Below are 24,174 nucleotides of genomic sequence, written 5' to 3'. Positions count from 1 at the left end.
TGTGTGTATGTGTTAGTCTTCAGTGCTTTGTACATATTCTGTATATAGTGAGCTCTTACACGTTTGCTGAAGAGATTGAGCAGTAACTTAACTGCAGCTACACACAGACTGTAGGCTTACTAGCTGCTTCTGGATCAACTTGAGGAAACCACTGTTCTGCCCAATTCTCACAATCATGGCTGCTGTAAAGCCTGTTCTTCCGAGGGCCAAGGCCCTGCCCATCCATGGCACACAGGGAGACAAACTACTTTTTTTCCTCAGAAGTGACTTTGGATTACAGACTACCCTAGCTCACCCCCACTCCACTTCTGCTTTCTTGGCATCGATTTTCCATTAGGCATGACTAAGTGCCAGAGGTTCTGTCTGTCTGGGAAAATAGGAGTCACTGGAATTTTCTGTCCTCTTCTCAATGTGCAGCCTCCCTGCTGCTTTGGAGGCAGCAGTACAGTGATGTCTTTCCTTCGGCGTGTTCCATTACAATACTCCTTCTTCTCTTTTGCCCATGGATGCTAATAATAAGTCTGGCCACAGGAGCAAGTTACCTTCTCTTAAAAGTACTTGGTTTTTAGACTCTCAGCAGAGCTATTGCTGCTCACAAACACCCTGGGTTTTCCCCATGGACACAGAGGCCTTCAGCCTCCTGGGTGAGCCACTAGGAAGAAGGTGCCCATGTCAGGCCACTCCGTGGTAGGTGGATGGGTACACGGTGCAGGCTAAACTCCTGCCCTTGACAGCTCTGTGCTGTTCCTGTGAGCAAGGGAGCAGGAAAGAGGGGAAAGGTAGGAGGTCAGAGGTGGCTTGGGCTGGGCTTTGGACCAGTAATCAGGGGCATAAGGTTCTAATCTTGGTACTGTATGCCTTGCACAAATTCTTCTAGGAAATGAAAATGATGAACTGAAAGTCAACTCTAGGCCAATCGCCCTGCTTAAGGGTCTATATCGATTATTTCATTGAATGTCTGTCACAATGGTTAACGTTTACCATATTTGGACCTGGCTGCACGACATGATCTCGAAGATTCCTTCCACGTTCCATGTTCTGTGGCTGGCCCGCACTGTCACACTTAGCTTCCTAGGATGCATTCCTGCTTAATCACCCAACTTATCTCTGCTGTTGGTTGTGGATTTTGCAGGACAGTGGAGTAGAGGTAACTGCCCCAATGAGTTTTCTAAATTTTAGTTTTGATTTTTAGAAGAACTATATAACTTCCTGCTTTGCAATTCTGAGTTGTACTCAGTCTTCTGAGTAGTTAATGCCATGGATAACCTCATTGTCAGAATGGAATCTCAAGGAGTGATAGACCATTCCAGAAATGCAATCAGTAGGCTTTGAGTTGGGGCTCTTCAAACTATGTGTGTGTACGTGTGTGTGGTAGTCTCCAGTGCTTCGTACATATTCTGTATATAGTGAGCTGGATGGTACCTGCCTCCCATTTTTGCTCACCTCTGTAAATCCTCTACTTTAATAAGGCATGAATCTAGTTCATTTTCACAGGTGGCCCTTGTGCTGAATGATCTGACAAAAGACAAGACAGAATCTTGTTTCTGCAGAAGCAAGGCCTCTGCTTGTCATTACGATATGCACACAATGGACAATCCTGATTGTTCTTTGATGCTTCCCTTTTTTCTAGAATTCATGCCTTAATGAGAAGTGATAGAAACAAGCGGCTTGGCACTCCTGCCTTGGCTGGACTCCACACATGACAGCCCTGAGCAGCCCTGGCGGCACCTGTCAGAAACTAACACACACATCTGAACAGTCAAGCCTAATTCCCAAGAAGCTGTTTTAACTTGACATCTGAAAATGCATTGCATCTAGAATTATTTTACTGGGTGTGTGTTCAGGGCATATGTGTGCACGTTCTGCAACTGAAGTGTTCTATAAATATCAGATACGAGCTGTACAAAAAAGTATCACATACATGATGTACTTAATTCCATTTAGTAATGTTTTCAATTTGTGTCTGACCTCTGGCAACAGAGATGGAAGTTTCTCAACATGAATAAAAAAGTATGCTCAGCTACCTTAAACAATTTTCACTTAAAATTCCAGAAATATATTAGAGCTTAGTGATTACCAGGTGGGTACTAGCCCAGTACTTTCAGAGGAGGGTACTGAAATCCAGAGAGGTGACGTGTCTTTCCCATGATCGCGCAGGAAATTAATAATGGTCCCTAGATGAGACTCAGGTCACTTGACTCCCAGGCCATTATCCTTTGCTTTTTCTTGACTTACTGTATGTTTCTTCCCCCAACTGTTCAAAAGGAACTCTGATTCCATTAATAGCGTATGTTCCTACTATGGTTTATTAGAAAAATCCCAAACCAGCTCCTCTACCCTTTCCTTTCTGACTCTATAGGGCATCTGTCTATTTTTCCAGGAAAGAGAATACGTGACCCTAACTCACAAGCAAGGAAGTTGCTGTCCTTGGTGATCCCAAACACTTCCCCAGTGGCTGGCGGGGTAATTGGAACCGAAGCCTGAACACTCAATTGTTCCTGAAAGGGCACAACTAAGTTAATTTTCCCGACAAAGATGTGCTGACCTTCCCCCAGTTGCTCTTTTTTTTTTTTTTTTTTTAATTTTTTATTTTTGAGACAGGGTCTTGCTCTGTCACCCTGGCAGGAGTGCAGTGGCATGATCTTGGCTCACTGCAAGCTCTGTCTCCCCGGTTCAAGTGATTCTCCTGCCTCAGTCTCCTGAGTAGCTGGGATTACAGGCGTCCACCATCATGCCTGGCTAATTTTTGTATTTTTAGTAGAGACGGGGTTTCACCATGTAGCCCAGGCTGGTCTTGAATTCCTGACCTAAGGTGATCCACCTGCCTCGGCCTCCCAAAGTACTGGGATTACAGGCGTGAGCGACCACGCCCAGCCCAGTTACTCTTTCTGTGTGACTATCCTGATAAGCGGAGTTCAGCGTAGCTTCTTCTGGCTCGTGTGACTGAAGAAGCCAGAACAAAAGCCCTAACTGTTTTCCACTGAGAAAGCAGGATGAACAGGGGGTGCAGTCTTTAAAACAGCTCTCAGAGAAGCTTCCAGGGGAACCAAAGGAATACAGATGGAGGGCCTAGGAAGAGATGGCCTGAGGGGACCTGCAGAAGGGATTTACCTGCCGCCCCTCCCCCAGGGGAGCCAGGAGGCTCAGCTGCGCTGTAAACACTCCGTGCCTGGTGCAGCCTGGTCTGCACAGGCTGAGAGGATGGTGAGTGGCTTCCTCTGGGATGAGGGCTGTATTAGCAGTAATTGATGGCCAGGCTTTTTAATGGAGCTTATCATTTCACTGCAACAGATGTCAGGTTCTAATAAATACCACGTTCTCACTGACCTATGCAATTTGGAGAGGATGCCTGGATGTCAGGCAGAGCTTGATTCCTCCCCATCTCTGTTGCTCTCTCTTCTGTAAGGAAAAACAAACCAAACCCCTTTAAGACACTTTTCAAAGGGATTCTCTTTGAGAGTTCAAGGATCCAATAATTTCATGTTATTTAGATGATTTGCTTTTCTCTTCACAGCTCTACTTCTAAACCCCATAAGGAAAAGGCCCAGGAGGGACGGGTGAGCTTGCTTATGCGGGAACCCAGTCCGTGTGGAATGGAAGGCCTTGGTGACCTCAGTCCCCAATTCCTGTGTCGCTCACCAGCACTGACTTTATTATCTTCTCGGGGGCTCTGATCACCCAAGCTATGCTGGCCTGGGCCTGGAAAATTCCCTCATCTCTCTTGTGGGGAGTTGGGCTGAGATGAGGTTGGGATTTTTGAAAGGGAACTATTCCTAGGAAACTCAGGGCAAAACAGAAGAAAAAAAGAAAACCCACGAATCGTAGCACCAGTTGGGCTTGCAGGCTCTGCAGCGGAAGTCTGCTCCCCAGTGGGTCCCGCGGTGCGGAGCTTCCTGGGAGCCCAGTCCTGGTCCCTTGCCTACCCCAGCACACTGCCTTCTGCAGGCTCTGTTCTGCAGCTGCTCCCCACGTGCAGAGGGAATGTGGGGGGTGACCAATTCCAGCTAGCCACGATTCTGACCTTCTTGTTGCCCCCTGCCCCGCCCAACCCTTGGGTACCAGATGGGAGTTCCAGGAGTACGCCATGAAGGGGAGGGACAGGTCGGGGAGTGAGTAGTGATGAGGGGGAGAGAGTGTTGAAAAGTCTCTATCAGGTTTTTCCCTAATAGTGAGTGGTGTCTGGATGAGAATCGCACTGCTACTGGGGCTCCAAAGCTGGTTCAGCCCAGACTCCTTCGGGCCAGCTCACAGGGCACAGGGGCTGCAGAGAGAAGCCCGACTCTGTAATGAAGTCTCAGCAGAGACAAAGCATCATGTGAGCTGCCTTAAGGAGCTACCAGCAGGGAGTGAAGAAGACAGCAGTGATTAATTCCTGGCGAGACAAACACACAAATGGGCTCATATTATAACCTCTTATACTTCTTCATGAACAGCCCTCCTCTAGCTCTACCCTAGTCCCCTAGGAATTCTCAGGCCTCAGGGATCCTAGGACCATGAACTGGGATTTCCACACTGGGCTCCATGGAGTCGCAGGGGGGCCAGCAGGGCCTCAGAAGACAAGGAAGGCGGTGTCAATGAAGAGCACATCGGGTGGGACGTCTACCTTCTTTTCTTCAATCAAGGGGAAAATATCTACTTTTTAATCTGTTTTATTTAGAGGACTAATGCATGAGACCAAATTGAAGCATTGGCAGCTAATGAGAAGTTCAAAGAAAACAGTGTCTTTGGGAATATTAAGTAATGTATTAACGATGAAAAATAATTGAAATAGCCTGGAATGTACACTTTTAAAAGATTCTTGAAAGAATTTTTCCTGCAAAAGTGATTCCGCAAAGATAACGAGATAAAAACATTTAGAAGTATGCATGGTGAACAGCAACATATAAGCAATTATGAACTGCTTTCAGAGGGTTTGGATAAGTTTTTAAATAAGAAAATAATGTCCCTTTGTGACCTTGAGGGAAGAAGGGAAACAACAAATGATTTTAGGAGGTTCATAATGAATTACTCCCATGTGTTGACTAATAAGCTATTTTATTTATTTATTTATTTATTTATTTTTTTGAGACGGAGTCTCGCTCTGTTTGCCCAGGCTGGAGTGCAGTGGCGTGATCTCGGCTCACTGCAAGCTCCGCCTTCCAGGTTCATGCCATTCTCCTGCCTCAGCCTCCCGAGTAGCTGGGACTACAGGTGCCCGCACCACGCCTGGCTAATTTTTTTGTATTTTTAGTAGAGACGGAGTTTCACTGTGTTAGCCAGGATGGTCTCAATCTCCTGACCTCCTGATCTGCCCACCTCAGCCTCCCAAAGTGTTGGGATTACAGGTGTGAGCCTTTTTTTATTTTTTTCAAGTAATGTTTGGTTTTACGTAGACTAAGCAAGGATGGAGTTGGAATTTTTCCACTTTTCAGCTGGTTATGCTGGTACCAAGAAGATACAACCACAGGGGATGACAGTCCATTAATGGGGTGGCCTTAAACTTTGGGAGCTAGCCAAGTCACCGAGGTTAAGGGACTGTTTACTGGGGTACATATGATGGTATCAATATTGACTCTGTTTTTAATTTTAAAATCTCTATTTTTCTCTAGGGATGTTGCTGCTGATAGCTAAAAATGATCAAATTCTTACCATATACTAGACCTTATGCTGGACAATTCACTGACATTATCCCATGTAGTAGGCAGAATTCTAACATGACCCCCAAGATTCTCCATCCTCTGTGTAATCCCCAGGATTGTGAATATGATGGATTTCATTCTGGTAAACAGGTTTTGTTATATGGCACAGATGACTTTAAGATGGGTAGCCCTTAAATCTGTGACTAGCAGAAGAGACATGAAGGCAGATATTCAAAATATAAGAGGGATCTGATGCACCACTACTGGCTTGAAAATGGAGGGGACCACATGGCAGAGGACGCACGCAGCCTCTAGTTGCTGAGGGTGGTCTGCAGTTGACAGTGGCAAGGTAACAGGGGCCTCAGTCCTACAACCACAAGGAACTGAACTCTGCCAACATACTGAAAGAGCTTGAAGGAGAAGCGTAAGCTTCAGGGGTGAGATTGCAGCCCCAGACAAAGCCTTGATTTTAGTTGCCTAAAACCCTGAACTGAGAACCCAGGCGTCTTGTGTGGGACCCCTAACCCACAGAAACTGTGAGATTAATAACTAGGGGTGTTTTAAAAGAGTTAATTTATGATAGTTTTTAAATTAGCAACACAGAAAATCATACACCCCAGGTGATACCCATCATAACCCTCTGAAGTAGGCTTCACCATTTTATAGACAAGGAAACAAAGACTCAGGGAAATTAGGAATTTGCCCAAAGTCACAGAGCCTATGAGTGGCAGAGACAGGTTTAAACCCAGCTGTCTTGACTTTATGGTCAGTGCTCTTCACTGCCTCATGCATTTCCTCTCTGTATGAGGCGAGAGCCTCAGACACATGGTAAAAAGAGTATGGAACTGTTTCCGTCTGCCTGGGTGTGGATGTGCAGAAGGGTCAGAGGACCTGTGTTTTTGTTTTGGTTTTAAATGGTGAAAAGATATATATTTAGAATTAACTAGCTGGATTCAGTTTAGATGATCCCAATATGCCTTGTTCTCTCCATCAGGCCTGATCAGGGTGTTGGCTTTGGCCACATCAGTGTCACTGAGCTTCTTCACAGCCTGTTTGATCTGGTGCTTGTTGGTTTTGACATCCACAATGGACCCAAGTTGTGTTGTTGTCTTCTATCTTCTTCATGGCTGACTCAGTGCTTGGGGAACCTGATGATGAATTATTGCTCAAGCTTGCTTCTCCTGGGAGTGCTTTTCCAAGGATATTTCAGCTGCCTCCAGAGCCACACTGTCTTGGGCCACCGGAAGGTGGGTCATATGTGGATCGGATCTTCTTTTTGTGGCTGTGGACATCTTTAAGCACTGCCTTCCTGGCCTTCAACGCATTTGCTTTGGATTCAGCTTTGGAAGGCCAAGAACTTCTTTTTTCACTTTTGGTGCCATCATGTGAAAATGAGGACCTATGTTGAACCCTCACTCCTCTAGAAGCCAGCTGTGTGCCCTTGGGCAAGTCAATTAATCACCCTGAGCCTCAGTTTTTGTAATCTGTATGAGGCGTACTAAGAATTTCTGCATTACAACCCTTGAAGGGCTGCAGTTGACGATCCCACGAAAGTGTGTGAGGGCCACTGTGAAAGAAGTCCACAGGGCAGATAGAGGCACCTGGATGTCATGTAGGTATCGTTTTCTTTTCTTGATGACTGCCAATTTCAATATCCTCTGCCTATAGGTTGGATATAATCACTTTGATGGCTTGTTTGGAGGAAGTCATTTTAAATAGGTTTTTTTTTTTTTTTTTTTTTTTTTTGGAGAGGAAATGATTCTTTATTACATTTATTGAAAAACTACAGAATAAGATGGAATGTAATTTTTTTTCTTGAATTCTTTAAAAGGTAGTTGACTATTAAAAGCCAAAGTAATAACAATGTATTGTGGAATTCATAAAATACGAAGACTGAAAGTGTGTGAATATGATAGCACAAAGGTAAATAGAAAGTATACAGATGACTACACTGTTTATACAGGAAGCATTATAATATTAATTCATGGTAGGCTGTGATAAGTTAAGGGTGTATTTTTAGTGTATAAATGACTAAAATACACAAGGAAATATAGCTAACACACCAACAGAAGAGAAAATGGTAAACTAAAAAATACTTGAATAAACTGAAAGAATACAGGAAGAAAAGAATAGTGGAATAAAAAATCCCCCAAACCGAAAATATGAATGGCAAGACTGTAGGGCTTAAACCCAGTAAGCTTATTATTTATATTACATGTATAAATAAACGAAATACTCCAGTTAAGGCCAGGTGCAGTGGCTCATGCCTGTAAGCCCAGCATTTTGGGAGGCCAAGGCCGGTGGATCACTTGAGGTCAGGAGTTTGGGACCAGCCTGGCCAATATGGCAAAACCCCGTCTCTACTAAAAATACAAAAAATAGCCAGGTGTGGTGGCGTGCGCCTATAGTCCCAGCTACTTGGGAGGCTGAGGCAGCAGAATCACTTGAACCAGGGAGGTGGAGGTTGCAGTGAGCCAAGCTCACGCCACTGCACTCCGGCCTGGGTGACAGAATAAGACTCTGTCTCAAAAAAAAAAAAAAAAAAAAAAAGGCCGGGCACGGTGGCTCATGCATCTAATCCCAGCACTTTGGGCGGTCGAGGCAGGTGGATCACGAGGTCAGGAGTTCGAGACCAGCCTGGCCAATATGGTGAAACCCCATCTCTACTAAAAATACAAAAATTAGCCAGGTGATAGTGGCGCGAGCCTGTAATCCCAGCTAATCAGGAGGCTGAGGCAAGGGAATTGCTTGAACCCGGGAGGCGGAGGTTGCCGTGAGTGGAGGTTGTGCTGAGCCGAGGTCACGCCACTGCACTCCAGTCTGGGCAACAGAGCGAGACTCCATCTCAAAAAAAAAAAAAAAAAGAAATACACCAATTAAAAGGTAGACATGTTAAGACTAGATTAAAAAAACCCAAGGTCTACAAAAGGTTTTCTTCAAATATAAAGACACAGATAGGATAAAGAAAGGATGAAAAAAATATATACCATGCAAAAAATACACAGAAGAAAGCTGGTGTAACAATTTTAATATCAAATGAAGCAGATTTCAAGTCAAAGAATAATGCCAGAAATAAAGAGTCATCTCATAATGATAGAAGGACCAATTTATTAAGAAAACCTGACAATTCTAAATATGTATCTAAAAATAAACCTTTAAGATATAAAAAGCAAAAATTAGCAGAACTAAGGGGAGAAACAGACAAATCCAAAACCCCACAGGTGAAAATGTTAATACCTCATTTTAATAACTGATATAATAGATATAAAAAACCAGTAAAGAGCTAAAAGATTTGAATAACACTAACAAGTAATTTAACTTAGTTAATGTATATATAGAACACTATACCCCAAAACTGCAGGACACACATTCTTTTCAGGTTTACATGGAATATTTATCAAGATAGACCACATGCTGGTCTACAAAACAATTCTCAACAAATTCCAAAGGCTTGAAATCATACAGGTTATGATCTCTGACCAAAATCAAATTAAACTATAAATCAATAACAATAAGGTATTTAGAAAAATCTTTCTAAACACTTGAAATTCAAGAAGCACAATTATAAATAACCCATGGTTCAAGAAGAAATCACAAGGGAAATCAGAAAATATTTCTAATAAAATAATAATGAAAAACAACATACAAAACTTTGTGGAATGCAGCTTAAGCAATCCGTAGAGAGTAATTTTATATTAAAAAAATAAAAAAGATTAAAATCAGTGACCTAAGCTTCTACTCTAAGAAACTTGAAAAGGAAGACATTAGAAACCATGTACTGCCAATCACTTTGACAACTTAGACATGATGGATCAATTTCTTATTTAAAAACCTAGCTTGCTAAAACGAACACAAGAAGAAATACAACAATCTGAATATCCCTACATTTAGTAAAGACACTAAGTATTTTTCACACAAAGGAAACCTTACCAAACATTTGGAAAGAAATAATACTAAATCTGCACAAACTCTTTCAGAAAACAAGGAAGAAATCTGCACAAACTCTTTCAGAAAACAAGGGAAGAAGGAATACTTTCCAGTTTATTTAATGAAGCCAGCATAGTACTGATATCAAAGACCTGACAAGGACAAACACAAGAAAAGAAATTTTAGACGAATATTATTCATAAATGTAGATGTAAAAATCTTAAAATTTTAGCAAATCAAATTTAATAATATAAAAAAGGATAAAATCACGACTGAGAAGGGTTTATCTTTGGAATGCAAGGTTGGTTCAACAAACAAAAACTAAATAATGTAATTCACACTAACAGAATAAAGAAAAAGCACACGATTATGTCAATGTCAAAAGATGCAGCAAAAGCAATCTATAGAATTCAACACCCATTCACGATAAAAAAAAAACCTCTTAGCAAAGTAGTAACACAAGAATTTCTTTAATCTGATAAAGACATCTATGTAAAACCTCAACATCAACCTTAATAGAGAAACATACAGCTAGATTCTGTTCTTATCACTTATGTAAAAAATTGTACTGGAGATCCTATTCAGTGCCAGTAGGTGGAAAAAGAAATAGAAAAACATAAAGATTGGAAAGAAAGAAGTAAAGCTGTTAGCATAAGGGGTGACTATTTATGTAAGAAATTATAGGCCGGGTGTGGTGGCTCATGCCTGTAATCCTAGCACTTTGGGAGGTCAAGGCAGGTGGATTGCCAGAGCTCAGAGTTTGACACCAGCCTGGGCAACATGGTAAAACTCCATCTCTACTAACAAAAAAAAATACAAAAAATTAGCCTGGTGTGGCAGCGTGTGCCTGTAGTCCCAGCCACTCAGGAGGCTGAGGCAAGAGAATTGCTAGAACCCAGGAGGCGGAGGTTGCAGTGGGCCAAGATCACGCCACTGCACTCCAGACTGGGTGACAGAGTGAGACTCCGTCTCCAAAAAAAGAAAAAAGAAATTATAAGAAATCTATAAAAAAACTATTAGACTTTAGTAGTAATAAGTGAATTTAGCAATGTCACAGGACGCCATGTCAATATAGAAAAATCATTTGTATTCCTATATACCAGCAACAAACAACTAGAAAATATTTTTTAATTTTATGTTTATATTTTTATATATTTATAAATATTTTATATTTATATTTTTATATAATTTACAATAAAAGCAAAAACGGGTGGAGCGCAGTGGCTCATGCCTGTAATGCCGGCACTTCGGGAGGCCGAGGCAGGTGGATTGCTTGAGGCCAGGCGTTCAAGACCAGACTGGCCAACATGCCGAAACCCTGTCTGTACTAAAAATACAAAAATCAGCTGGGCATAATGGCTCATGCCTGTAATCCCAGCACTTTGGGAGGCTGAGGCAGGTGGATCACCTGAAGTCAGGAGTTTGAAACCAGCCTGGCCAACATGGTGAAACCCCATCTCTACTAAAAATACACAAACTAGATAGGCGTGGTGGTGGGCGCCTGAAATCCCAGCTACTAGGGAGGCTGAGGCAGGACAACCGCTTGAACCTGGGAGTTAGAGGTTGCGGTGGGCCAAGATCGTGCCATTGCACTCCAGCCTGGGTGACAAGAGCGAAACTCTGTCTCAAAAAAATAAAAAATAAAAATACAAAAATTAGCTGGGTGTGGTGGCACATGTCTGTAGTCCTGGGTACTCGGGAGGCTGAGGCACAAGAATCTCTTGAATCTGGGAGGCGGAGTTTGCAGTGAGCCAAGATTGTGCCACGGTACTCCAGCCTGGGCAACAGAGCAAAACTTTGTCTCAAAAAAAAAGGGAAAACATGTAAAAATATTTCAAGACTTCTACATTGAAATATTTTAAAAATTTCTGAGAAACTAAAACCATGTTCATTGATTCAGTATTATAAAAGATTCAATATTATAAAAATGTCAATTCTTCCCTTGTCGATCAGCAGGCTTTTATGGGGGTGGGGGGGTGGGGAGAGGTGAGAATTGGCAAGCTGATTCTAAAAGATATATGAAAATGCAAAGGACCTAGAAAAGCCAAAACAATCTTTAAAAAGAACAAGCTTGGATACCTTTCCTGATTTCAAGAAATATTGGTGTACAAACCTATCAATGGAACAGAATAGAGTATCCAGAAATAGATCCACTCACATGTGGTCAGTTGCCTTTTGACAAAGATGTAAAGGTAATTCAATAGGGAAAGAAAAGTATTTTCAATAAATGGTGTTGTAATATCTGGATACATATGAACAAAAAATTAACCTTGGCATCTACCTCATATCACATACAAAAATTAATCTGAGATGGATCACAGGCCTATGTGCCAAAACAAAAGCTTCCAGAAGAAAACACAGGAGAATTTCTTCATGATCTTCTAGTAGGCTAATAATTTTGAGTACACAAAGAGCATTAACATAAAAAACAGATTTCATTAAAAAGATGAAGATTTCCTGCTCATCAAAAGACACTCTTAAGAAAATGAAATGGGCCAGGAATAGTGGCTCACACCTGTAATCCCAAGACTTTGGGAGGCCGTGGCGGGAGGATCAAGGATCACTTGAGCCCAGGGGTTCAAGACCAGCCTGGGCGACATAGTGAAACCTTGTCTCTATTAAAAAAAAGAAAAATAAAATGAAATGGCAAGCCACAGATTGAGAGATGATACTCATAATAAATATATCTGACAAATATATAAAGAAACTCGTATATACAACTCATTAATAAAATGACTAACAACCAAATTAAAAATAGGCAAGATTTGAACAGACATTTCATGAAAGAAGATAAACCAATAAGCACATGCCAAGATGCTGAACATCATTTATCACCAGGAAATGTAAATTAAAAATATGAGATATTACTTATCCTCTCTAGAATGGTTCAATTTAAAAAGACTGACAATAGGAAGTGTTGATGAGAATGTGAAGCAACTGAAACCCTGGCATATTGCTGATGGGAGGGTAAACTGATACCACTTTAAAAAAGCTTGTCACCTTCTTATAAAGTTAATCACATATGTACTCCCACTCCCAGGTATTTACCTGAAGAAAGGAAAACACATGTCTGTAAAAAGGCTTGGTCATAGCAGCTCTATTAATAAAATCCCCAACCTGGAAACAACACAAATATCTACACATGGGTGAATGGATGAATACATTAGGCTATATTCATATAATGGACTATTACTCAGCAGTAAAAAAGAAATGCTGTAACAGATAAAAAAAAATATATATATATATATATATATATTTTTTTTTTTTTTTTTTTTTGAGACAGAGTCTCACTCTGTCACCCAGGTTGGAGTGCAGTGGCACGATCTTGGCTCACTGCAACCTCCGCCTCCTGGGTTCAACAGATTCTCCTGCTTCAGCCTCCGGAATAGCTGGGATTATAGGCGTGTGAAACTATGCCCAACTAATTTTTGTATTTTTAGTAGAGATGGGGTTGGCCAGATTGTTCTCAAACTTCCTACCTCAGGTGATCTGTCTGCTTCAGTCCACTCAAAGTGCTGGGATTAGAGACGTGAGCTACCGGGCCCAGCCACCATAACAGATAAATCTTAAACAATTATGTTGAATGAAATGAATATAAATTTCATTGATCTGTATTATTTCACTTAGAAGTATCTAAAAGGAAAAACTAAGACATGGTGATACAGAACAATAGTTGCCTTGAGAGTGAAGAGACTATTTGGAAAGAGGTTATAAGGTAACTTTGTCAAAACTTTTCAAAAGATATGCTTAAAACCTGTCCACTCCATTGTATGTAAATTATACTGCAATTTTTTAAAAAGATACACATGCAAAGCCATTTCCTTCAAAGTACTCATGGTTTGGTTAAGGAAACAAAACATATATGAAGATGTGCAGAACTAAAATAAAATACCAAACAGATTCCAAAGCAGTATGTGATTAGAGTCAAAGGAGACTGGGAGGAGGGGAGAGAGCTGCCGGCAAAGTAGAGAGGATGGGAAAACCCACATGGGAGGTTGGATATGTGTCTATTTGAGGGGGCAGAAAGAGGGTGGGAGGAAAGGCATGAGCAAAGGCACTGAGTTACACAGCAGAAGCTAAAACCCATGGTCTTCCACGTGTTAACTTGCTGGCCTTTCATAGCAAGTTCATCCAACAGGGAGTACAGTCGTTTTAGGAATGAGGTTCAGAGAGGTTAAGAGCTCTGCCCAAGACCACAGAGCTTGCAGGATTAGACTTTGCAATAGCAACTGGGGCATGCATGACCCCAAAGCCTGTGCTCACCCTGTAAATGGTGTTTCACTTGTGAGGGACAGAATCTGCTGGACAGCCATGAGAAAGAAAGAAGCACATGTGGTAGGAAAAGCCCTGGTCAGTGCCAGGAAGTGTCCTTTCTGAGGTTACATTGTTTAGAATTTTGCTCTACAGGAGGGAATAAACAGCTGATTCCACTCAAAAGGCTCCACTGCTGTTCATAAACCATGAGAGTGTTTATGTCATGGGCAGAGCTCCCCAAGTGAATTATAGCCTTTTACACACTGTGTACATACAGTATTTTCACAGGACAAAGAAACAGGGTGTGGAAGGAATGCTACAGTTGACCCTCCTCTCTTTCCACCCTTTGTCTTCAACCTTCTCCACCAATCTCAATTCTATACTGCAGGACAGTTCTTTCATGGTGTTTATCTGGCTTTCTGACATAGCCCAGGGAAGTTACTCAGTTCAGTTGAAGAATGGAAACTTTAAACTATTTCTTCTTGCTAGCACGAGCTGCTGGCTTTCTCTTTTATTACATTTAAAATGGATCCATCTTCGCTACAGTAGAAAGCAGATTTTTTAAACATTACTTCAGATGTTTTCTTTAGACTGGTGTTAACATAAAGCAAATGTCTCTTGAAACTCTGAACCAATCTGTTAAGATAAACAGGCTTCACTTACGATATTCCTGTACTGAAATCATGGGCTTGTGGTCTGCAACTTCTTAAAGACTCAATTCATACTTGCTAAAATGTCTACTTAGGAAAAACACATGCACACACACACACACACACACACACACACACACTAAGATATCTTTGCCATGGAAACCACAAAGACACATCTGGTTCAGACTCCACAGCACATACCACAGATAGTGCCCATCTTCTAAGGGCAGATCCTACGTATACACAGGGAAAGCCCAGAAAATTAAACGATACCAATACTTAAGCATAAAACATACTTTATAATTCCTTTTTTCCATTGTATTTCAAGATATGTAAGTCTTAATCATTGTTACTTGTTACATTTGCATATGCTTGTTTTTGTCCTTAATGGGATTTCAGACTTGGGTGTCATAGATAAAAAGAGAAAATAAAGGGAAAGAAGAAGGCAATTAAAGTTTCAGATAACAACTCTGGATTCTGCGTATAAATCTGAGGCAGTCTGGGTTTCTAGAAGAAGACACTGTCATTATTTAAGAGTCTCAGGCTAGGCGTGGTGGCTCACACCTGTAATCCTAGCACTTTGGGAGGCTGAGGCGGGCAGATCACCTGAGGTCAGGAGTTCAAGACCAGCCTGGCCAACATAGCAAAACCCCATCTCCACTAAAAATACAAAAATTAGTCGGGTGTGGTGTCACGTGCCTGTAGTCCCAGCTACTCAGGAGGCTGAGGCAGGAGAACTGCTTGAACCTGGGAAGCAGAGGTTGCAGTGAGCCGAGACTCCTCAGCTGGTACTCCAGCCTGGGCAACAGAGCAAGATTCTGTCTCAAAAAAATAAAATAAAATAAAATAAAATAAAATGAAAAGTTCTCAAGCCTGCTATAAGTGAAAGTCTTGTACTACAGAAAAATATAGGTGAGGTCAGGAGGCCCCATGGAAGGGAATGGGGTCTCTCTGGAAGGGGGAGGCAAGAACAAGAAGTCCTACTAAGTTCTTGATTAGTCATGGCTAACCAAGAGCATTCCAGATCTGGAGGTCCAGGTTTTGTTAGTAGGTACTTTGAAACTGTCAGAAGTTTGTATGATAAAGGCTTTATCCCCCTTGCTGGGCTACAAATTCCATGAAGACAGGGACAATTTCTAATTTGTTTATCATTATATTCCTAGCATGGAGCACAATGCTTGTAACATGGTAGATGCTTAATAAATACTGGATGAGCAAATGAAGAGGATGCTTAATAGACAGTCTATATTTGTGTGATACTTTGGATCTGATCATCCTTCAGCTGGGATCACAGGTGTGAAGCATATGACTGTTCCAAGCGATAAAGTTATAACCACATGCCACTCTATGCTTTATTTTTGGAAACTGTGATTTTGATCCACTGCTTCTTCAGTCTAGGAGGCCATGGTTTATGAAGACTGATGTTCCACACACCAAAGTCTTAAATATAAAAAACAATCAGCATATTTCTGTATTTACCTATTCTATATGACTTAAGTGAGGCCTTCCACACTGAGAGGTTCATGAGCAATAGTTGTATCTCTAAACTCTAAACTTTAGCTAACTTCAACCTCTATGAAATCCTACTTCCATATCTATTCTAATAGCCCTAAACTATTTGTGTAGCTGTTTATTTGACCAAGAAATACACAGGTCCTACTTTGGGCAACGGCTGTGGTATACACTGCAGAGACACAACGAGGTATAGAATTCAGGGAGATTCATTTTCATACCAAAGAGTAGCTACTGGTTCCAGGTGTTGACTACTAAGCAAAAATTCCGTTTGTTTACTGCCATCTGAAATTTCCATTTTTTAAAAAGTAGCTGCGAACATTTTCATCATTGATGCCATTTACCCACAACTCGAATTCCTGTTTAGTATTTATCCTCCAGTCTAAATAGAGAGGTCATTTTCTGATAAATGCTACACTCCATGAAAAAAAAAAAAAAAAAAAAAAAGCTGTCATGGCTAATTTTAGAGACCAACAGAAACAGCAGAAAAAGGAAACACTTTCAGATGTAGATCAGCTTCTTCCTGATGAAGCTACGAAGGGCCAAACAGTAAATATTTTTGGTTTTCTAGGACATCCAGTCTCTGTTGCAACTACTCACTCTGCCATTGTAGCATTAAAACAGCCATAGATAATAAGTAAAGAAATGGGTGTTGCTGTGTTTCTATAAAACTTTATTTACAAAAATATGCACAGGCAGGATCTAGCCTGCAGGTGGTGGCTTGCCAACCCCTGGACTAGATAAACAAAATGCTCTTATCTGTAGGAAATAACGACAGATTCACTTACTTTGCTCTTTTGGCCATTTCATTTCCATCCCATCTGGGGCTGTACGGGTAATTTTTTTGGGCCTGGGAGTAAAGCTGTCCGCTGTTGGTGAAGTGATAGACGGACTGAAATGTGAGAGTTGGCTGGTCTCGAGGGAAAAACAGAGGCAGGTCAACTGCGAAGACAGAAGAAAGAAAAAGAAAGTTAGAGCATAAACACATCTTACGATTTTTTTTTTTTTTTCACTAAATCCGAATGTTAGGTGCAAAACTCTATTTGAACCACTAATACTGTTTGAGGCTTGGATGAAAGGTGTGGTGTATAGAGAGGGACCAAAAAATAAATACAAGGTGACTTCTCCATCTTCGAGGAGTTTATAATATAGAGAGACAGATCACACACGGGTGAAAACGTCACCAATGGAAGGCATGACGTGTAGGTGCTGTAAAAAGGCTTTGAAATGGTCACAGAAGCTTAGGGAAGGATGCCTGGTCGCCTGCAACCATCTGACATTCCTCTCTAGCACTTCCCTGGATCAATATTCCATTGCAGAGTTCTCTTTCTATCTGTTTTAAGTGTCTATTATAGTATAAACTCTTCAAGGGTTGGGCAATGTCTTCCACATCTATAATTTGATGGAGGAAGCGGGACAGAGGCTGTTTTTCAAGAATGCATTTGGAGAAGGGGTAAAGAGTGCAGGTGATAATCTTTCTACTTGATAGGATATGGCAACCAGACTACCAGGAAAAATGAAGTTATCACTCTACTTCCAATCAAGCAGTGAATTTTGATACTCAGCAGTTTCAATTTTTTCCATATGCATTCCCACATATATTTATATCTCCTAAATCAGTGGGAATTCCTTAATGGAATGTATAAGGGACTACTCTGAGCACTAAATATGTCTGCTGTGATAGTACAGGCTAATTCCAATCCTTGCTGTTAACATGTGTTATATGCTTTATCTTTTCATTTTGGAGTTAACTCAATTTTTAAAAGTAAACTGATTTGTTATTAGTTGAGGCAAATCATCATTAAAAACACAGACTGTTTTAATAACACATTCTTAAAGGTATATAATGTATATGTGTGTGAATGTTATCCACTTCTAGGACAAAGAATAGGAACAGCATAAGAATAATAAGAAAAACAAGTATAGAATTTTCTAGATTTATAGGGTACCTTCTTTATACACTTTATCTAATTTGTAACTTAGAACTCCATGACAGAGATATTATCTTCAACATTTGCATTTAACAGGTGAGCAAACCTGAGACTCTAAGAGGTTTATTAACTTGCTCATGTCACAGCCAGGCAGGGGCAAGACTAAAATCTAGTCCCATGATTCAAACACTGGGCTCCTACTATGCCCCACATTGCCTTCTCCTGCTCCAAAGGACACTGGCCTAACCTGCTTACAACTCATTCACTATGTCACAATTTAGGAAGCTAAAGTTGTCATTGTGAAGGATGTATAAGGTTCATCTTTTTAGCTACATGAGGAAGATATATTTAAAAATACATACCAGATAATCGGCTCACGCCTATAATCCCAGCTCTTTGGGAGGCGGAGGTGGGTGGATTACTTGAGGTCAGGAGTTCAAGACCAGCCTGGCCAATAGGGTGAAACCCCATCTCTACTAAAAATACAAAAATTAGCCGGATGTGGTGGCAGGCACCTATAATCCCAGCTACTTGGGAGGCTGAGGCAGGAGGATCACTTGAATCCGGGAGGCGGATGTTGCTGTGAGCTGAGATCGCGCCACTGAACTCCAGCCTGGGTGACAGAGTGAGACTCTGTCTTAAAAATAAATAAATAAATATACATACTAGATAATTATACATCTATCACTATTCTAGTCTGGGGTGACATACAACTTGGACTAGGTACTCTCAGCACTCAATATGATTTCTTGAAGGAAAACTTAGGTCCACAGCAGACTTTTAAGCAGAAGCCAAAAAACTCCCAAGAATCAAAAAACTATCCAGTTGGGAGGGCCTCTTAGACCTCTGAGTGCACTTGACTCTGATGATGTCTGACTCAGTGCTGCAGGGGGTTTCTACAGATGAATCACACGACAACCAGAGAAAAGGGCACGATTTTGAATGTACATTCTTTAGTCACATTTTTCAAGCACCACAATAGTGCAGTCTGAATACATGTCTGTTGGTGCCAAAGCAGAGATTTCATAATATATAGGAACAATACAAAAGACTGATTCAAATAAATAATTCAATTCAGAAATTGCTTTTGAGTCCCTGCATATTGCAAAGCTTGATCTGTAACGTTTTCAGTCACTCTGCACAAATAGTGCTTTCTAAAATTAACTTTGTATCTTTTCTCGTTACTACTTCCATTTCTTCTGATTAATATTTATTTATTTATTTATTTATTTTTGAGACAGAGTCTCGCTCTGTTGCCCAGGCTGGATGGAGTGCAATGGCGCCATCTCAGCTCACTGCAACCTCCGCCTCCTGGGTTCAGGCAATTCTCGTGCCTCAGTCTCCCAAGTAGCTGGGATTACAGGCACCTGCCACCACATCCGGCTAATTTTTTATATTGTTAGTAGAGATCAAGTTTCACCATGTTGCTCAGGCTGGTCTCGAACTCCTGACCTCAGATGATCCACCCACTTTGGCCTCCCAAAGTGCTGGGATTACAGGCGTGAACCACCGCACCTCTTCTGATTAATTTTTTAAAATGGCCTATTCACAGCCGGGTGTGGTGGCTTACTCTTGTAATCCTAGCACTTTGGGAGGCTGAGGTGGGCAGATCACCTGAGGTCAGGAGTTCGAGACCAGCCCGGCCAACATGGTGAAACCCTGTCTCTACTAAAAATACAAAAAATTAGCTGGGCATGGTGGTGCGTACCTGTAATCCCAGCTACTCAGGAGGCTGAGACAGGAGAATCTCTTGAACTCAGGAGGGAGAGGTTGCAGTGAGCCGAGATAGTGCCACTGGACTCCAGCTTGGGCAACAAGAGAAAAACTCTGTCTCAAAAAAAAAAAAAAAAAAAAAAAAAAGCCTATTCACATGACTTCAGTTGTTTTATACTATGTACACTTTTGCAAATATAAAATAAGATTGAGATTAACCTCCAAAGCAATCATTACTAGCAGAAAAGTACCATGAGAGCTTCCCTACAAGAAAGCAACAACTTTAAACAGTAGAAATCAATGGCAATAATTTATAAATTTAAAGCAAATACAGTCATCACTCAGTATCCAAAGCAATGCAGATAATACCACAGGCTATGTGATTTGCAAGCTACTGGCTTTTTTTGGGGGGTTTTGGAATGCCTTCTATTTTCGTTCTTATTATTTTGTTTTGTAGAAAATGAGCTGATGATATTATTTTAATATGCTAAAAAATGATTTTTTCCCACCTATTTCGGAACCATCTTCTTTGACCCCCTAAATGCCCAGTTAGCATAAGAAATAATTCAAAATGTGAAGGAAATTTATCTACCTGGGCAAGTGAGTTGTTCTGATTTTTAAAAAACAGCAGCAAGGTAATGTTGATATGCACAACAATCCCCAGAAAGCATTGATTACATGATTATTTCTCCATGGAGATTTGTCTAACAAAGTGTAATTGAAGCCAATATTAAAATTTGAATACTTTCTCAGTGCACACAGTAAATGTATTATCAGGGGAGCAGCAATGGTCAGAGTACCTAAGAGATAAAATCGGTAATTCACATATGAGAAAATAAAAATTTAAAAATACAGTATCTTGCTCAACTTAACTAAGTTGTATCCTGTCTATATCAGTCAATGGTCAATAAAACGATGGCTTATTTAAAAATGTTCTATGCATAAGAATGAGTTAATAACTAAAATATTTATGAGAAATACTTCGCATTTTTCTGACAAGAATGATTTGAATGGTACAACTTAGTCAAGATTAAAAAAATTAAAACTTGCTTTCCTTATCCCTAAATGTTTCTGTCACTTCACTTTTGCCTATAGGTTAACTCATGATTTTCCAATGCATAGTAAAATAATTACTTTAGGACTTCCAACAGCTAACTTGCTCGGAAGGAACTGCCCAGATTCCAAGGATTTGGGGCTCATAGTTTCAGCTATATAAAAATTGAATACTTTAACCATTTGCTTTCTTTCTTTTTTTCTTTCCTTTTTTTTTGAGATGGAGTGTCACTCTGTTGCCCAGGCTGGAGGGCAGTGGTGTGATCTCGGCTCACTGCAACCTCCACCTCCCAGGTTCAAGTGATTCTCCTGCCTCAGCCTCCTAAGTAGCTGGGATTACAGGCGCCTGCCATTATGCCCAGCTAATTTTTTGTATTTTTAGTAGAGATGGGGTTTCACCATGTTGCTCAGGCTGGTCTTGAACTCCTGACCTTGTGATTTGGCCGCCTCAGCCTCCCAAAGTGCTGGGATTACAGGCGTGAACCACCATGCCTGGCCAGCCATTTGCTTTCTTTTTTTTTTTTTTTCTTTGAGACGGAGTCTCGCTCTGTCGCCTAGGCTGGAGTGCAGTGGCGCGATTTCGGCTCACTGCAAGCTCCACCTCCCGGGTTCACGCCATTCTCCTGCCTCAGCCTCCCAAGTAGTTGGGACTACAGGCGCCTGCCACCACGCCTGGCTAATTTTTTTATTTTTAGTAGAGACGGGGTTTCACCGTGTTAGCCAGGATGGTCTCGATCTCCTGACCTCGTGATCCGCCCGTCTCGGCCTCCCAAAGTGCTGGGATTACAGGCGTGAGCCACCACGCCCGGCCCAGCCATTTGCTTTCTTAGAACCTACTGGGTCAGGTTTGATTCTTACATCATCCCATTTGATTCAGTTACTTAGTGTGGGTATTATTTTGACAACCGCTTCCTATTTCCTTCTTCCCATATACAGAGACTAAATTTTGGTTGGCTTTTCATCCACAGAGGGGATGGTCTGCACTTGTTTAGTAGAATTTTAGTCACCATTTCTTTCTTCTCCTTTTTTTAAAAAAATTTTTAAATTTTAAATTTTTTATTTTTAGAGATGAGGGTCTTGCCATGTTGTCCAAGCTGGTCTCAAACTGCTGGCCTCAAGTGATTCTCCCTCCTTGGTCTACCAAAGTGTTGGGATTACAGGCATGAGCCACTGCACTTGGTCTCAATAACTATTTCTGAAGCATTACTTTCTTCAAGAACTTGCTGAAAGAAGTCACACCAAATGCTTCTTAATTCTACACAAACCAGGCAGTTCACAGGATGCATTCACAGGGCTTGAAGCCCTGGGGGAGGGAGGAAGAATTAAGCTCTGCACCAGTTGCCTCACTCTGGACAGTCATTGCAGTGATGGGTTCCACGGGTTACAGTCTCAGAGCTTGTGGTGCTCTCCAGACAACAGCCAACCACGCGGCTTTGGGGGAAGCCGAATGCACGATAAACTATGCTGCCTCTCTGTGAACTCTGGTGAGGTTCAGGTAGTGGCTGCAGTTCTACCTTCCCAAGCAAACACGCTTATCTGTCCCTAAATGCTCATCTTCTCACTAGAACACGACTCCAGTAAGGTGGTATCTCAGTTCTTAAGACTTTCTAGAAATTTCTCACTTCTCCAAACACCTCAACAAAGGAAAAACGAATAGCCAAAAGAAATGCCATACCATGCATCTGACTCCCAGGATAGCCTATCAGACACTCAACATTTCAGGCATAGTTCAACAAGTTTGATTGTATGATTTCTCCAGAAAAAAAAAAAGTATCTAATTATGGCAAAATGAGGACAAGGAACATTAACGGCAAGCAGTCACAATTCGCAGTCTAGCACAGAGGAAGAACAGAATAAATACACGCAGGGTTAGGAGAGCTGAAAGAATCCCAGTCTGGCCATTCAGTGTAGGAACAAAAAGCTCCGTACATCCCAGCTGTCCCTTAAGCTATCACCATATAGTAAGTGATATTCACTCCCAATCTTGATAGCGGTGGCGGACAGTTGTGTTTGCCTACCTAACAGCCATTCTCCATCCTTCTTTCTTATGGGCAGAGCCTTCCTCTCACCCCAGAGTCTGACAGTGCTGGATGTCACTCTCTCAGCCTTCCATAAAGCAAGACATGGAAATGTGAGTCAGTCCTGCCAGTAGCCCCTGAGGGGAAGTGGGCTATGGGTCTTTTGAGAAATATTTTCCTCTCTGATTAAACACACGTGTAAAGAGAAGCCCCCATCTCATTCTTGCCTTAGAGCTGATCATGTGATGTCTTGAGGCTTGGAGTTGAGGTGCCCATCTTGTGACCATGAGGCAAAGTCAGCTTGTCATCAATGTGTGGCTGGATTCATCATCCCTGAACTACCCAGCTCTGGATTTCTTGTTATGTGAGATGATCTTTACAATTAAACCTCTTATAATAGGGTCTTCTGATACTTGCAGTCAAAGGCATCTAAGGAAACGTTATTTTCTGAAGCTTCTGTTCAAGAAGGCAAGATAACTGTATAATCTACCTACATATAATTGTATAATCTATTTCAGAAATATTTCCACCAAGCATGGTTAAGAAAGCATTCAAGGCATACAAATAGGAAAGTTTTGGTTGTCTGGAAAGTTCAGTTTTGCGGGACAGTTCGATCCTTGAAAATGCCAAACAAATGAGGGGTTAACCATAATTGCTTCCCTGGGAGTCACATCATCAAATATTTTCATCATTATTCACAAGTTGGCCATTGTTCCATTTCTTCAAACCTTCCAAAACTATATAGTTCTGTGCTTTCCCCCGTGTTCCTGGGTCGGCAGGGAAGATACTCATAGATTCGCTTTGCGGTGGTGATGGTTATATTCCCATTTCCAGTCCTCTCAGGACGCTCCAGTTCCTTGAAGCCTCATTAGGAAACGTTTTAACCCTTTGTTGAATTGCTGTAAAGTCACTCTCCAATGAGGATTCCATTTGAGACTGATTCTAGAGCAATCTGTACACTTTTCATTCTCAGGCTATCCCCACAACAGGGGAAGACTGCCATGTATTTACTGACTCACCCTGATCTTACTACCTACACATGAAACCTTTGAGACATGTGGATTCCAACCACTGGAAAATTAACACTACATATCCAAAATACTCACCTACAAGAAATATAAAAGTAACATTTTCCAAATCAGAAGTATCTATTCAAGGTATCTCCACTTATTATCACTACCTTTCATTTAAGTGACAAGAAAGACTAAATATTAACCAGATTTTGTTAAATGTGTTCTACTTTTCACTGGTTTAAGCTGGCTGTGATATAATCATGTAAACAAATTATCTTTGTTTTTTTTGTTTGTTTGTTTGTTTTGGAGATGGAGTTTTACTCTTGTTGCCCAGGCTGGAGTGCAGTGGTGCGATCTCGGCTCACTGCAACCTCCACCTCCCAGATTCAAGTGATTCTCCTGCCTCAGCCTCCCGAGCAGCTAGGATTACAGGCATCCACAACCACACCTGGCTAATTTTTTGTATTTTAAGTAGATACTGGGTT

The 24,174-nt window shown here is 41.3% G+C and overlaps 1 protein-coding gene and 1 long non-coding RNA gene across 11 annotated transcripts in view; one reads left to right on the top strand and one right to left on the bottom strand.

Annotated features, from left to right (window-relative positions):
- BABAM2 (BRISC and BRCA1 A complex member 2) overlaps positions 1-24,174 on the bottom strand; it is a 463,266-nt gene that overhangs the window by 25,115 nt on the left and 413,977 nt on the right. For 5 of the 10 annotated variants that reach the window (XM_025405839.1, XM_025405836.1, XM_025405838.1 and 2 more), the window contains one exon: positions 16,750-16,903. In XM_025405839.1, coding sequence (XP_025261624.1) covers positions 16,750-16,903 — 154 coding nt within the window. Of the gene's footprint in view, positions 1-3,111; positions 3,400-16,749; positions 16,904-24,174 lie in introns of all 10 variants that reach the window. The other 5 variants (XR_003122371.1, XR_003122372.1, XM_025405842.1 and 2 more) reach the window with 2 other exon arrangements.
- LOC112636999 lies at positions 3,022-7,482 on the top strand. Its single transcript, XR_003122375.1, has 3 exons — positions 3,022-3,204; positions 3,515-3,557; positions 5,589-7,482. It is a non-coding gene; the product is annotated as an uncharacterized LOC112636999 (long non-coding RNA).

This window comes from Theropithecus gelada, chromosome 13, assembly GCF_003255815.1.
Source record: "Theropithecus gelada isolate Dixy chromosome 13, Tgel_1.0, whole genome shotgun sequence".
In the NCBI taxonomy this organism is placed as follows: domain Eukaryota; kingdom Metazoa; phylum Chordata; class Mammalia; order Primates; family Cercopithecidae; genus Theropithecus; species Theropithecus gelada.
This window is presented reverse-complemented; position numbering and strand designations above follow the sequence as displayed.